Raw genomic sequence first — 17040 nt, 5'->3', positions numbered from 1 at the left:
TCCCCCTGTGTCTGACCAGGAGTTGGGAGGATTTGGGGGGAACCCGGGCCCGCCCTCTACTCCGGGTTCCAGCCCAGGGCCCTGTGGAATACAGCTGTCTAGAGTGCCTCCTGGAACAGCTGCACAACAGCTACAACTCCCTGGGCTACTTCCCAATGGCCTCCTCCCAACACCTTCTTTATCCTCACTATAGGACCTTCCTCCTGGTGTCTGATAATGCTTGTACACCTCAGTCCTCCAACAGTCCACGTTCTCACTCTCAGCTCCTAGTGCCTCTTGCTCCCAGCTCCTCACACGCACACCACAAACTGAAGTGAGCTCCTTTTTAAAACCCAGGTGCCCTGATTAGCTTTCCTTAATTGATTCTAGAAGCTTCTTGGTTGGCTGCAGGAGTTCTAATTAGCCTGTCTTAATTGTCTCCAGAAGGTTTCTGATTGTTCTGGAATCTTCCCTGTTACCTTACCCAGGGAAAGGGGACCTACTTAGCCTGGGGCTAATATATCTGCCTTCTATTACTCTCCTATAGCCATCTGGTCCGACCCTGTCACAGTACATAATTTGCTTCAATACCTTTAAAGTATGAAGACTCAGTTAAATATAAAATGTTGCTTTCTTCATTATATACATTTGGTCTTAACAAGTCCTTTCTCATTACACACTCTGTGGCCCAAATCCTGAGGTCCTTACTAGAAGGGGCACATCTGCCCTCAGTCACATGGTGTAAATCTGGACTATCTATAGTTGCTATAGATTTATACCAAGGTGGCTGAGAGTAGTATTTGGACCTCAGTTTTCTTCAGGGATATTCCCATTGATTTCAGTGGAGAGCTACCTGAGTAAAAAGCTGAATAAGGGCTGTAGAATGGACCATATATACTTGCAGCTTAATTAGAAAAAGGGATGGACAAATCCTGAGTATTACTGAGCATAAAAAATGCTCATGAAACATCTATTGAATTAAGATCAAGAAGCCAGGAAAATAATTAGGAGTACTTTACCCAAGCTCCTCCAATTAGAAACTGTTTAGATCAGGGATTGGCAACCTTTGGCACATGGTCCATCAGGGAAATCCACTGGCACGCCAGGACGGTTTGTTTACCTGCAGCATCCACAGGTTCTGCCAATGGCAGCACCCACTGGCTATGGTTCACCGCTCCAGGCCAATGGTGGCTGCGGGAAGCAGCGGACAGCACATCCGTCAGCCCACGCTGCTTCCCGCAGCTCCCATTGGCCTGGAATGGTGGACCATGGCCAGTGGGAACTGAGATCAGCCGAACCTGCAGACGCTGCAGGTAAACAAACCGTCCCGTCCACTAGCGGATTTCCCTGACGGGCCGCATGCCAAAGGTTGCCGATCCCTGGTTTAGATAAACTCAACTACATCAAACAAAGGAGTGAAGGTGATCCACCCCAATAGAAGGGTGGGGGGAGAAATCAGATTACAACATATATGTAAACTTGCAAATACAAGTGAATGTATTACAAGATGTAAATATATGTTAGACATATTTGCAACATTATTGTTTAGTAATAAACCTGTAACAGAACTTCATATGAGACAGTCCAAATTCAAAGGAAAAATAGTTAACAATTGCTATTCCTACCAGATAAACAGCTAATTGCAATATATTACACAGCTAGGTCAATAATACAAGTATCCTATGGTAGGGCAACTTCTTCCCTCCCCATCTCAGGCACTACAGTCCTACTCTAGACAGGATGCTAAATGTTCACGGAACAGCGGAACCCTGGTGAGAATGAGCTTCTGGTCACTTGATAGTGATATTGGCTTATCCTCTTCACCACTGGATTGAAAGGCAAACTTCATAGCACTTCTACGTCTTGCTGGCTAGGGCAAATAGCAGACTAAATCAGAATTTGAACTAGCATGTGACTGTAGAACCTTTTCCCATATGGATACCAAGCTGGCCTTCTATCCACATGAGCAACTTTTCAATCTTTTTCTATCTGTTCTATTCCCTTCTTTAACTCTCTGAATTGTGTTGCAGGGAATAAAAATCTCCGAAACACCCATTATGTGGATAATTAGAGAACCACAGTCTCCAGGACTGTCAACCAGCACCTTTCAGCAGCACTAAAATTCACTAAAAGAAAACCAACTAACTGGATCTTCATACTAAGAGAGTGTCAGCCCAGTTCCACTTGAGAGTCAGGCCAAGCGTGGATGTGACTTGGAAGTAAGTACAGGTGTCTTCAATCAAAATGCTCTTCAAGCTGAAGGGGAGTGGAATCCTAAAAAACAGAGCAGAAAAAACCAACAAACTATAAAATAGAGCCCAAATCAAATTAAAAGAAGTCAAATTGAAGCAATGAAAGGTATAAGTATGTTCATGTAAAAGTTAAGGTTGGTCTCCATTTATGCACAATGCATTCTTTTATCTTGTCCAGTATGCCCGTTTGCCAATCCTAATCCACAAGGCAATGTATTTTGTCCATTAGCCTGTTGATACTGGGCCATATCTTCAGCTGGTGTAAACTGACTGACTCCATTCACTTCAGTGTAGCTGTGCTGATTTATACCAGCTGAGGATCAGATCCATTATGATAGTAAGAGGAGCCATATCATAGTACTGGGGGGGGGCATTGCTTCTCTGCCCTGGGGGCTCCCCCATGTGAGGTACCACAGGTTTCTATTCTCTCTCCACTGTCTTTAAGAGGTATGGGACATACAGAGGTGCTTTGGCCTGCAGTGCCATCTATATTGCTTTTGCATCTGAGCCAGATGATAGTCTCTCACTTTGCCCATGCCTGGCTGAGAAAGCAGTTTGGATAGCTAGCAAATGCTCAGCCTACGTAAGACAAAGCAGGGGTTCCTCAACCTTTTCCACAGTGTGACCCTCTCTTACATACCAGGACCATGCTGGTGCCCCATTTCATTTAGCAATACAGGAAGGGTAGGTTGTTTGGTTGGAGAAATAACTGGAAGAAATTGCAGATTTTTTTCTCCTTTGATTGACGAGATGCACCTGCCTTTTGTCACTAAGATTTGCAATCTAATGGCTCTTTCCTATGTTCCACTACTTCTGGATGTCTAGACAGAAACAGCGGCCAACAGTACTTTTTCCATCTTTGCTTGGCAAGGAGGGTGTGAGTGTTTCTGCTAGGTGTAGCCCTTGCCCATGCTCTCGACATCTCTGTGCTAGAATACGGCAATGCACTTTACAGGGGGTTGCCCTTGAAAAATCATTCAAAAAAATTCAGCTCATTCTACATGTGGCTGTCAATGTATTTAGTAGTGGTTCATGCATGGATCATACTTACCCCATGCTCCACAGAGTGCTAGCAGTTCATTTCAGGTTACCATTTAAGGTGAAATGCCATATGAATACTATATTTGTATAATTCATAATAGGAGAAGACAGTTTCTGAATTGAGCTTTTAGTTGTGGAAGAGTCTTTCAATTCTTATTCTGATCATCACCTAATTGTGGATGTGATGTTGCACCCCATAATTCTTTATGGAAATATGCTTATGAATGTATACATGACATAACTGGAATATGTTTTATGCTACATGTGCCATGTAACATATCTCTACAAAGGTTATGATCTACTGAATATATTCATCCTATTTGTATGCATGTATCATTTTTGTATTTGAAGTTATGAATATTGGCTGTGTACTTGTTTGATTTTAAGTAGCCTTAGTAAAGCATTTGGTCCGCTTCTTGAGAAAGGAATGTGCAAATTAAGTGCCCAATCAAGAAACACTTAACTGACAATGGATCTCGGAAGACTCCAATCCACATGAGAAGTCTTCCTGGAGACATTCAAGATAGCATGTGGGCAATGGCTGCTGTCTGTAAAAACTGAGTCATGCATGGACATGTGAATTGCCCATGTGACTCCAAAACTCCATCCTGGAGCTGGATTTTGTATAGAAGAGAGGAGGGGGTCTCCATCCACAAGAGAAAGTCTATTTAAGCCCCTCCATTTTGTCTTCAGCTGGCTCAAGAGATAGCCTCTCCACCCCCAAATGATACCTGAAAGAAACTGGAACAAAGGACAGTAACCACAGGGGTGTGAGTGATTGCTAGACCCAGACTAGAAGGAGGCTTGTATGTAAAAGAAGCTTACTGGAACATCTCTGAGGGTGAGGTTTCATCTGTAATCACTTTCTTACTGTATTAGGCATAGACTTTTATTTTATTTTATTTTGCTTCGTAATTCACTTTGTTCTGTCTGTTATTACTTGGAACCACTTAAATCCTACTCTTTGTATTTAATAAAATCACTTTTTACTTATTAATACTGGGGGGGGGGGCAAACAGCTGTGCATATCTCTCTATCAGTGTTATAGAAAGTGAACAATTTATGAGTTTATACAGGGTAAAACGGATTTATTTGGGATTTGGACCCATTGGGAGCTGGGCATCTGAGTGCTGGAGACAGGAACACTTCTTAAGCTGTTTTCAGCTGTTCAACTTCTTAAGCTGTTGGGGGACATGGTTCAGACCTGGGTCTGTGTTTGCAGCAGGCAAGCGTGTCTGGCTTAAACAAGGCAAGGTTGTGGAGTCCTGGGCTGGGAGGGAAAATGGGTTAGACGTAGTCTCAGCACATCAGTTGGCATTTCCCAGGGGGTCTTCTGTGATCCAACCCATCACAGTGGGTCTGACCAGATAGTAAGTATTAAAAATCAGGATGGGGTGTATTAGGCACCTATATAAGCCAAAGGCCCGAATATCGGGACTGTCCCTATAAAATGGGGACATTTGGTCACCCTAGTCTAATCCCACACTGCAGTAAAAATTGGATGGAAATGTGTATGTGTTATGTAGAAAATCAAAATAGATTACCATAAGGGGCCCTTTTGTCCTTACCATCTATGAACTCTAATGGAACCCTTGCCAGGTGCTGAGTGCCTCATCTCCTATTAGGGTCAGTGGCAGCTGAGATGCGCTCACAGAAATTGTTCAGCACCTCAAAGGCTCAGCCCCTGTATAACTTTCTAAGAGTTTTCAATGGCAGAAGGACTTTAATTGCACTAACTAGGATACAAACTACAGTACAAGCTCTGTCAGTCCTCATCCTTTGTGGCACAAGCTGACCTACCAGATGGGTGCAGGTTGAAACCTCTCTCACCTGGTATACAGACACATTGCATAATGTGGGGTATTTTGAATGTCTTATTCCTTCCTTTGATGAATCTGCCAAGTCCAGAAGGGTCATTAATGCATTGCTAATATACAAGAGTGTACTTAAAAGGGAGAACAAACAACATAGTCCAGAGAGAACAATAAATGTTTGCTTACTCATGTCCATTCACTGTGATGCCTGACTCTTTCACCTCTAGAAGCACTCCATCAATGGTCGCAGTGAAGCAGACTGGAAATCCATTCTTGTCACTACGCCTGACCTGGATGTTGAAGTCCTGGTAACTGTCATTGCAGTGCGAGGCGAAAACATAGTGGCAGATTCCGGGGAAATCGAATTTAACATGGTCAAATGTCTGAAAGTGGAAACTGCCCCAAGTAGAACATTCACTCCTGGTGACTGCAGGGCGCTGGACTGTAGAAAGAGATAGGTGGGTAATGTTATCAGTGTGTATTGGAGGCTTTTATTTACACAGTGCCTAGCACCTGCCATTGAAGTGGCACTTTAAAGATTTAAGGGGGAGATTTTCAGCCATCCATGGCACTTTGGCATCCAACTCCTATTGGCTTTCAGCTGGAGTTAGGTACCTAAGTGCTCTTGGTGCCTCTGTAAACCTCCCCTTAAACTGTATTAAAGCAGGTTGGAAACTGGTTTGCAGTCTCTTCTATCGGGCTTTCATCCAACAAGTGCCACAGATAACATCACTTTTCAGCAAGATGGCTGCCTCCAGCAGTAGACTCAGAAATGCCGGTTGTAATTAAAAACTTTTCTAAACTACACTGCATTTCATAGGTTACTCAAATTCAGAAGTGTGTCTAATATTGACTCAGCAAACATTTCCCTTCATTGAGAGGGATGCCAGAAACAAACTTTTGCTGGACCTTAAATAGACCTCCAACTTCTAGTACAACTCAGTCCCATCTCAAAAACTTTGGGCCAGAACCTTGGCCCTTGTGCAGCCAATTTGTGATGCTTAGAGACACCTTTTCTTCATCCCCCACTTAGGACTGAACCCCTCGAGTTTTCAATTGCATATGCTAAAGTTACACATCAAAACTTTCTTTGACTGTGTATGAAACTACGTCTCAGAAACAACCTCAGACTGCGAAGCTAAGCAAAACTGGTGTAATTCTCTGTTAACGGAAATTACACTTTGCTGCAATATGCTTTAAGCCTCTCATTTTGCCTACCTGGCGGAATGGCAGGAGAAAATGGGACAGTTTTCCTGATTTGTTGGTGTGATGGCCTTCAGTAATATTAACCGAGCAATATACATCACAGATCAAATCAAAATCAGCCCTTAACATACTCTGTGAACTCTGAAATGTTATGAAATATTCATAACTGGGAATCAGCAGGGGTGCATTCAAAATGTATTTTATTTAAATAAGATGCATCAATAAAACACACTAAGGTGCCAGTATGTTTTTACAGATTGCATTTGGTAATAGGCATTTGTAACACTAGAGTAGAGTGGAATAAAAGAGCACCTTTCTGCATACGAGGCAAGGGAAAATAGGTAGGTTTTACTCATTTGTTGGTGTGGAGTTGCTAGAAATACTAACCCTGCAGCAGCCATCACATGAATTCACAATCAACTTTGTGTAATAAATGAATTCAGAAAGCTATGAGACATTCAGAACCAGGAATCAGAAGATAACAGTGCAGTAGGGGGAAAAATAGAATCCCTACTACAGTGCAGGTACCAGGCAATTAACTCTGGGGGACATCATGCAGAAAAATTTCCCCTAGAGACTATATAAAAGTCAGACAATTAAAAAGGATGTCACCATTTTCTATATTACAAACTGTATCCAGCAAATCTGTTCTTTAAACAACTAATCTTGGAACCATGGAATGGCAGATGAATTGCTTTTTAATGCAAAGAAAAACAATTAATTACTTAAATGAGGTTCATTTGTAGTGTACATACACAGTGCTAAGCGATTTACAGCATGCACATATATCTCAGTCTAACCAAGTTTTTTTAATTTGACATTTGTATTTGTTATTTAATAGAGGTAAATATCTAAGCAAACAACTTCAGAGTTAGATTTTTCTTACCTATCTGCACTGGTGTTTTGCTCTCGCAATAACTCCAAATTAGGCAAAATATCCATAGTGACCCTCCCTTTTTTTTCCCCATCACACCTACTAAGAGGTAACTTGAAAAACCTCCCAGGGAAATGCTTTTTTCTTGGCTTATCGGCACAGTTTTATAGTCCAGGAATTTGGCGTGAGAACAAAACATTGATGGCAGAGTCCCTGAAAGGTGGAGCTTCACTGATTATTCCCTCACTGATTCAAGCTTAAAAGACTGAGCGCTCACATTACCTTCTGAAAAGACAACCATGTGTTTTTGTGGTATTTAATTCTTTGGGGATGAGCATGAGGAGATTCACTACAGCTTTTTCCATTCCCCTTTTAAATACTTTAAAATGGTGTTTCTTTCTTCCCTTCCAGTTTTGTCTTTTTCTTCGTGGCAAACATCTTCCTTTTTATTGTGACTTATTGGACACAAGCACTCATGGCCCTGATTCAGTCCCTTTACTCCTTTGTTCAGACACCAGTGGAATTGCTCTTCCTGAGGATCAGTTTGTTGGTTATTATTACATGCTCCCTCTGCTGGCTGGATGGCTACTTCTGAGAACAGAAGAAAAAATACTGTAGGGTCAGGCATAAAGCAATGGCTTATTTAAAGAAAAAAATATTGACAGCTGAGTGGTGGACTTTAAAAAGTGAAAGGGGCCAGGTTAGCTGCACTGGACACTGAAGTAGACTTTCCACAGAACAGGTGCAATGTTAGTACAGAGAATGCAAACTTCTTACCCCTACCATATAAATGTGTCTCAACCTTGCTTTGCAGGGATAGGAGGATGATTTAGCCTTCAGTCTCATAAAGCTGGAATTCATTGGTTTATTGGAGTTGGTTTTCATTGTGAGGCTCTGAGATTTCAAAAGCCCAGTTCACACAGGCCCACCAAAATACCATTAGGGCTCAGTCATAAGCTGGTCTATGCACTTATGCAAGGGGATTACCTTGAGGGACACAAAATATCTCTGCATCACCAGTCACCTCAAATCAAGGCCCATTACTTAGGTTGAAAAGTAGCTTGCTGGAGTCAATGGGACCACTCGTGGAGTAAGGTGCTTCTCAATGTGAGTAAAAGCATCAGAATCTGGCCCGAAAACATTAAGCCAAGGGGAGAGTCATTCTTGAACCCTGTATGTTTGTGAATGTCTATGGACAGTGATTTCTCCTGCAACAGTTTTCCCTGCTGTTCCAGCATCACTAGGGTCAGAATCACTTTATTCTCAATGAACTCAAGACTGTGTGTGACACTTTACTTATGTACAAATGGATGTGCCCAGGTGCTAATGAACAGAGCTGGGTGAATTTGTTTGACAGAAACGTTTTCAACAAAAAAAATGCAGGTTCGATGACCCTGAAATATTTAGTGACCGAGTGTTGAATTGTTTCAGTCAAAAAAAACTAACAAATTTTGGAAAAAAATGAAACATTTAATTCCAACACTTTTGAAGCAAAACATTTTGATTTGAAATGACTTTTCATTTTGAAATTTTCTTTAATTTTATTTCAAAAATTAAAAAGCATTTAAACCTCAAAATTGTAATGAAATGCTACAGATGGAACAAAACGTTTCATTCAACCTAAAACTAGGTTTTTTGATGACCGATTTGCTGAAAATTTTGAAAAATTTGGGTTTGGTTTGACCAGTACGTCCCTCGGCCCACGCCATTTCCCACAGCTCCCATTGGCCGAGCACAGCAAACCGCGGCCAGTGGGAGCCGAGATCGGCCGAACCTGCAGACATGGCAGGTAAACAAACCGGCGGGCCCGCCAGGGGCTTCCCCTGAACAAGCGGTGCCCCAAGTTTGGGAAACACTAATCTAGTCTGTTCTCCTGCACATCTCAGGCCACAGAACCTCACCCACCCACTCCTGTAATAGACCCATAACCTCTGGCTGAGTTACTGAAGTCAAACCATGATTTAAACACTTCAAGTTACAGAGAATCCGCCATTTACTCTAGTTGAAACCAGCAAGTGACCTGTGCCCCATGTAGCAGAATCTGCAGCAAATACTTTGTGGGAGCTCAAAATCTGAGATTCTCAGCCCCAACATAAAAGAGGGTACAGTTGTTTTCAATTGGATTTTTTCCCAATATTCATTCTGTTTACATCATTCTATCTATACCATTCATTGTATCTATCAACATACATTATACCTATAGCTGGATGAATCATTAATCATTTATACTTTGACAATCTTTCCACTTTCTCCCTTTGCTAATTTTCCATAAACAGATTGTAACTTTCTTATCACACTTATTCGTTGTGCAAGGTTATTTCCTGTGACTAACTCTTGGGCTTGATTTCTTGATGTTAGGGCTGATTTACCCTACTCTTCCAGTACAAAACTGCCTTATAAGCTGGCTTACCTGCTCACTGGAGGATATCCTCAACCACCATAATAGCACTTGTGCTAGCTGCCCTCCCGCCCAGCCAATCCCAGCTGCTGAGATGGCACTGCGTGGCATGGGTTCCTTTACAGTTGGCTGCTAGAATGTCTTTTTTGGGCCTAGACTTGAGCCAGAATGACCCTAGAATTGGGGAGCATTTTGACCTCACCCTCATTTAATGCCCCTTAGCCACAGCTCAAGATAGGGGCACACTGACAACACTGAATTAACCTCTTGTTCAGTGTGCAGTGAACAAGTCCTTGTGCACTATGTTATGGATGGTTTGCTTGCTGCTTTACCAGACTCTTTGGCATATACAAAGTTAAGCATCCTAGATCTGGCTCTTTGATTTCTTACTGCAGTTTCCCTGAAAGGTTTATGGGCATTCAGTGAATAACTCACAGAAGTGCAGGTGCAAGTCTCTGCCTGATGAAGATTTGCTGGTGCCGTTGCTTTTAAGGAAATCCCGCACCAGCAGGTGAGCACATTGTGCAGGACACGACACGTGGGTTCACATTGCCCCTTTCCCACTGCCTGTGCCCCATTACCTCCATTGTCTGTCAGTCACAATTAAACCAGGGCCCTCTGGGAGGTAAAGTCTGTTCCTGAACCTTTGCCATTTTGGCTGCTGCACAAAGCTGATATTAGACTTTATGGAACCAAGGCTGGAACTGCTGGATTTCTGTCCCCTTGCCTTTTAAACACAGCTCTTCTTCTACTCCATGCCCACCTGAACACTTAGGATGTCAAACCACAGAATTCCTGATAGATAAATCAGAGTAAGAGAATATGTGTTAACGGATATTCAGGTGATCCTAATTCCCCTTTGTTCAATAGGGTACTATTGTAATAATCAGGTTCAGGCTTTGGTCAAACAATGCTCCAAGTGAGCCAGAATTGGGTCTCCCCATATGTACTGAAGGCCATGCGGCTGCTAGCAGTGATGACATTAGGGAAGGGTGTTTAAACCAAGGAGAGACTGTTCCAGAATTAGTGGCTCACACAGACTGATATTTCATGGGAGGAGCTATATCAAAAAGGTGTGTTTGGCCAAGGGTGAGGAGGGGATGCTGAACTCGGCTGAAACCTCTCCAGTAAGACCCAGTGGCAAAGTCCTGGCATGTTGGTGTAGGCAGGTATTGCCTCCATGGCTACTGCTCAGGCATGCTGCAGTGAGGTGAGGGAAGGAAGAGGAGGGCTCAAGGGGCCAGATTCTCAGCCCTGCTCCTTTCCTTTTATATCGCTCAGGCAATGCAAAGGCAGCAGCAACCTCCCACGAGCTCCTTGCTGAGGATACCCCTAATGTGGAGGAGCCCCCAGCATAATTAGAGCTAGCAGAGCTGATTACTGCAGGTTCTGCCCTGAAGCCGCCATGCATGGGGTGTTCTGAGGGCATGTCTGAAATGGCAGAAGGAGTGGATGGTGTGTGACTTGCTCCAGCAATCGCCATCTGGTAAATGTTCCCTTGGGGGAATATTGCCAGCTGGCACAAGTTAAAGAAACCCCCCACGCTGCTTCTAGGGAACAGGGCTGGGTAGAGAATCAGAGAGCTGTTATCACTGCCACCCGCCTTTGCTGCATTCAGCAAAAAAAATTGGCTTAAGTTAGCTGCCATCCTTTCCTGGGAACAGAACAAGCAATTTGGAAGGCTTTTACTGCCTCAGCAAAAAGGAGACCCTTCTCCCTCTTCTTCCTCTTTTTTCTCTATCTTGTCAGTTTTTTACCTGTGCTTGGGTCCTCTCTGTCTATTTTCTGGGAGCAACATTTGCTGCCAGTAACTGATGAGGATGTTCCGTTTCCAGCTCCTCTCCAGAAAGATGCTCTGCCACACTCTCAATAATCACTAGAAGCAGCCACACACTGGGCAGTGATTTCAGGGATGCTGATACGATAAGGGATTGAAGTAGCTTTTCGTAAGCTGTCTCATACCAACAAGGAGCCTGTGGGTATGCTGAACCCACAGCACTGAACCAATACCACTGCATGCTTTCAACATATAACTTTTGCCTCTGTAACAATATTAGAATAAATAACTTTTCCCTTTATTGGGCCCCCTGGCCCAAGAGGCAGTTGATCTAAGCTTCTTGCTTTCCACAGATGTCCTGCCAGAGTATAATTATCTTGGCCTTTTTACAGCATATTTCATGGATCATTTGCCATTGAAGGGCAATTGTTTTTAGTTAATACAGTAGGTAAATATTAACTCCATTTTTTATCATATACAGAGGAAACACTTTGGTGGGCCAGATTCACCCATGCCTTACTGGAGATTTGCTGGCATGGAACTGGAGTAATGAAGGAATAAATCACATCCCATACCCTTTTCTAGACACTTGTTAATGACACACTTATGCTGATACTTATTGAATAACTGAGGGAATTAATACCATCCATCTCCAACTGCTTTGGACCACAGTACTTAAGTTCAGCACTTGCATTCATATCATTCAGTTGTACTGAAGGGTAGTCCTGTATGGATTATGTAAGTGTTGCAGCTAACCGAGATTTAAGCAATCTTAAATCTTGTCACTTGTGCCATTATGGAAATAGTCTGCATGCTGGTAGGATTCTCACTGAAACCTTCTGACACCCCAGTTAATCTCGGATTAGAGAAAATGTGGCTTTTTTAACATAAATATCACCATAAAACACTGGGTTTATCCAGTCCTCTATTGGATAATGAAGTTTACTTAATTAACAGTGGACGGTTAGCCAAGATAGAGTGAGATTTGCTCATAGTCTCATTCCTATGAGTGTAAACCATAAACATAAATTTGGCCAAATCGAACTAGCAATGTCTTTAGGGTAAGTGGTTGTTACATTAATTTTTTTATAGTTAGTCACATTCTAGTTTACCAGTAGGGCACAAGTACAAAATGGGAAGAATTAATCCCTGGTATAACTCCAATGAATTCAGGGAATTTACACCAAAGATTAATTTGGCCCACTCGATTTGGGTCTGATCATAATCTCGAGTCCATGGTATAAAAGCATTTTGCTTAAAGGTGACCTGCAAAGTGTGAAAAAGTGAGGTTGTGTCCTTGTTTGCTTCTTTATGATGTACAAAGTAGGAAGGTTTTATTTTATTTTTTTTAATTTAAAAAAAAGGGTTGGGGGTTTTGTTTTTTTGCCTCAGAAATTTAAAATTCTACCCACTCAGATTTTGCCATAGGGTTTGTTGAATCAGCGATAAGAATTGGGAAACTTTGTTAGCCCTTAACTGGAAGGCTCCCGTCAATGGCATCAGGTCCTCACTTCCGTAAGGAACAAATTCACACAGTATTTTTTTTAAAAAGAATTTTTTTTACCAATTTCTATATATAGTAACAATTACATTGCTGGCTGGTGCTGGCATTTGCACAAAAACACTGACAGATCTCAATAGGCTTTAGGCAGCGCTCTATGAATAATGGATTTTCAGTTCGCTGGCAGTTCCAAAAAAAATCATTACAAATTTGTCCTTTCAGGTCAACCCAAAACCAATTTTTTTCAGAATTTTTGATGAAGCAAAAAAAAAGAAAAAAAATCATTTTGGGGTCAAACAAAACATTTGACCCAAAACAAAAACTTTTCATTTAGATTTTGAGAGTTTGATATTTGAGGAGAGTGGTGCCTGTTGATCATTTTTTAGCTAGAAGGTTCTAGTTAAACTTCCTTTATAAGAAGACAAAGCATGCAACAAGGCCGAATGAAGAGATGAGCCCTACAGGCCTGTGCCGGAGTCATGTGCTGAAATCAGACTCTCTTTTTATTTTGCACAAAATGTTTCTCTAGCCCTCATGGATGTGACGAAGAAGCTTAATAACACGGCCTGTCTGCATCTGACACCTGAGTTGCATACAGCCTGAAACAACAGCTCCATCAGTAGCAACCTATTCATCTTGACTGAAAATGGGTGCCATGCTGTCACTTGGTTAACCGTGCAAAGGCAGGCCTGGAACCTGATTGCCTTTATTTATGGTGCAACGTTATTGTTATAGCCATGTTGGTCCCAGGATATGAGAGAAATGAGGTAGGTGAGATAATATATTTTATTGGACCAACTTGTATTGGTAAAACAGACAAGCTTTCGAGCTCCACAGAGCTTTTCTTCTTCTATTTATGGAGTTCTGTGCCATATGGAGCTCTGAAGCTGAGCACAATGGGCTACATGATGTAATTCTAACACAGCCAACGTTGTCATTGGTTTAAGTGGGAGTTTTGTCTGGGGAAGACTGTAGGATTTGGCCTACAAAATCCATCAATGCAAGGAACTGAACGTGGGAACAGAATACACTAGGCTAAAGCAACCTTATAAACCATATGTGTAATTTTAAACACTGCAGATAGGTTAATAAATAACCGCAAATAGGGAATTCACTTGATGATTACCTGTTCTGTTCATTCCTGCTGAAGCACCTGGAGTTGGCACTTGTAAGAAAACAGGATACTGGGCTAGATGGACCATTGGTTTGACCCAATATGGCCATGTTCTTCTGTTCTTAAGCTCTTCCCTCCAAAGAGGAACCTATGGTACAGTCCAGCTTCCCCTTCTCGCTAAATGGAATGCCTTCCACCTAACAGGAATCCCTATAATTAACCAAGAGTCCTTCTTATTCCAAATATAAGGAAGCCCATTAATCATTCCCACTTCCCCTAGAAAAGAACCCTTATTGATGTGAGGAAACCCCAAACTCCCATTACTGCCAAGAGTCCCTCCAAAGAAACGTCCAAGTTACAAACTGTCCCCTCAAAAGGGGAACCACATTACAGCCAGGAACCACCCTGCAAAGATGGACCCCCCTTCATAGTCATATCCTCTACAGAGTAAACCCCATTACAGGCAAAAGCACTCCAAATAGTATAGAGTCCCCAGAGAGATCATAGAATCATAGAATATCAGGGTTGGAAGGGACCACAGGAGGTCATCTAGTCCAACCCCCTGCTCAAAGCAGGACCAATCCCCAATTTTTGCCCCAGATCCCTAAATGGCCCCCTCAAGGATTGAACTCACAACCCTGGGTTTAGCAGGCTAATGCTCAAACCCCCTGAGCTATCCCTCCCCCCAAACACCGGTCTCTCACACTGCAAAAAGGACTATACCCCAGAATCCATTTCCATCCTCAAAAGATAAGCCCAGCTACAACCAGTAACTCCACTTCCATAGTACAGCCAGAAATTCTATTACCTGGGTGCAGTAGTTTTCAAACTGGGGATGTGCTCCCCGGGGGACACGGAATATATTCTGTGGGAGGGTGAGCAGTTCTCTGCCCTCAGATCTGGGCAGCCGGACAGCAGCAGCTGCTGGCTAGGCACGCAGCTCTGAAGTCAACACCGCCATCAGCAGCAGCGAAGGGTGTCAATGCCGTACCATACCACCCTTACTTCTCCGCTGCTGCTGGCAGTGATGGTGCCTTCAGAGCTGGGTGCCCTGCCAGCCACCACTCTCTGCGCTGCCTTCGGAGGTATATGTACTTGTATGGCAGAAGTGGGGGAAGGGGCTGGTAAATGACACAGACACAAAAAAAGCAGGTATTATCAAAAATAAGTTTAAGAACCACTGCGTGCGTGTATCTTTAATAAGGTCTGACACACAGGTCTGCTGGCAGGAAATGATTTTTCATTTCCTGGCTCCAGTCAGGGGTCTGAAAGGATCTGGTGAGCAAGAATGATGGACTGCAAAGACCAACAAACTGCGCAGATCTGTATCTCCTATTGCCATATGTTTTGCAGAGCCTGCTGTGGGGGTGCATGGGTATACAGATGAATATCAGGGCTCATTAGAGTCAAAACTTAAACTCCATACTAAGCAAGGGATAAACTGCTTTGTGTAGGATGAAGTCTGTGTGGGCAGCTTGCTTTCCGTCCCTTAAATAACGTTGCATTCTTGGCATCAGAATTCCCTGTTATGATGAAGCCAATACCTGCCTTGTTATCAAAAGCATTTTTACAGACTGTCGTTAAAGTGTGTCACAAAACTTTGCTGTTTAGAAATATTTGCAGGGGGAGAGGGGGGAGTATTTTTTTTTAGGCGAGGGGAAGAATCAATTCAAATATGAAAGGATGGCAATGAGAAAAGATGTTTAGATCTCAAATATAAATTTAGCATGTATTAAATTCAAACATGGTGATGTGGAATATATATATTTTTAAATGACAACTCCTTTTTCCATCCTGTTAGACAAGGGGTGGGCAAACTTTTTGGCCTGAGGGCCACATCGGGGTTGCAAAACTGTATGGAGGGCTGGGTTGGGAAGGCTGTGCCTCCCCAAACAGTCTGGCCCCACTCCCATCTGACCCCTCCCACTTCCCGCCCCCTGACTGTCCCCCTCAGAACTCCCCACCCATCCAACCCCCCCTGCTTCTTGTCCCCTGACTGCCCCCTCCTGGGACCACCCATCTCCTATCCCCCAGGACCACCATCCCCTATCCCTGTTCCCTGTCCCCTGACTGGTCCCTCCTGAACCTCCGCCCCATCCAACCACCCCATGCTCCCTGTCCCTTGACTATGCCCCGGGATCCTCTGCCCCTTATCCAACCCCCAACCCCCAGCCCCCTTACCATGCCACTCAGACCAGCATGTCTGGCAGCCGTGCCACGCCGTGCCACATGCTACCGTGCTGCCCTGCATAAGCGCGCAGCCCCGCCACCCAGAGTGCTGCCCGCGTGGTGGCGTAGCTGCGGGGGAAGGGGAACAGCGGGGGAGGGGCCAGGGGCTAGCCTCCAGTGCCAGGTGTTCAGGGGCCAGGCAGGACGGTCCCACTGGCCGGATGTGGCCCGCGGGCCATAGTTTGCCCACCACTGTGTTAGAGGGAGGTAAGCACTTGATCCATGGACTCTGCTTCTCCAATGTAACCAAGCATTTAAGCCCACAGCTCAATGTACATATGAGTCCTGTACCTCATTTCCTTCTCTTTCTACATGCCATCCCGTAGGCTTCCACACAGCCAAACCAGGTGTATTAATTCATGATGAGTAGCTGAGGCAGATGTTACACAGACATAGCTGGGATAGGATAGCCACTTCTGACGTTGCACAAACAGGCATTACTGACTTTTTCTAACCCCTCACCCCAATTCAGTGCCAATTAAATCAATGCAAAGACTCCTGATGACTTCAGCGGGAGTTGGATTGATCCTTATGGGAGGCTTGCTGTATGCAGTGTTGTTGTAGCTGTGTTGGTCCCAGGATATTAGACAGACAGGGTGGTTGAGGTAATATCTTTTATTGGACCAACTTCTTTTCCTGAGAGAGACAAGCTTTCTGGCTACACAGAGTTCTTCCTTAGGTCTGGGGAAAGTACTCAGAGTGTCGCTGCTACATGCAAGCTGGGACAGATTGTTTAGAATAAGTAGTTAAGGACCATTTCAAGGGACCATTCAGGGTGAAGTGGCTAGTTAACACTGTTGGCATGCTGACATTTCTATCATATCAGGGTTAATTTCAGGACTCCTGATACCCACT

The 17040-nt window shown here is 43.5% G+C and overlaps 1 protein-coding gene across 1 annotated transcript in view; it reads right to left on the bottom strand.

Annotated features, from left to right (window-relative positions):
* Positions 1-7260, bottom strand: part of LOC144266509 (mucin-5B-like) — a 65423-nt gene extending 58163 nt beyond the window's left edge. The window contains 3 exon segments of the mRNA XM_077819943.1: positions 2139-2253; positions 5273-5528; positions 7179-7260. Coding sequence (XP_077676069.1) covers positions 2139-2253; positions 5273-5528; positions 7179-7260 — 453 coding nt within the window.
* Positions 7261-17040: the final 9780 nt, after the last annotated feature.

This window comes from Eretmochelys imbricata, chromosome 6 (genome assembly GCF_965152235.1).
Source record: "Eretmochelys imbricata isolate rEreImb1 chromosome 6, rEreImb1.hap1, whole genome shotgun sequence".
In the NCBI taxonomy this organism is placed as follows: domain Eukaryota; kingdom Metazoa; phylum Chordata; order Testudines; family Cheloniidae; genus Eretmochelys; species Eretmochelys imbricata.
This window is presented reverse-complemented; position numbering and strand designations above follow the sequence as displayed.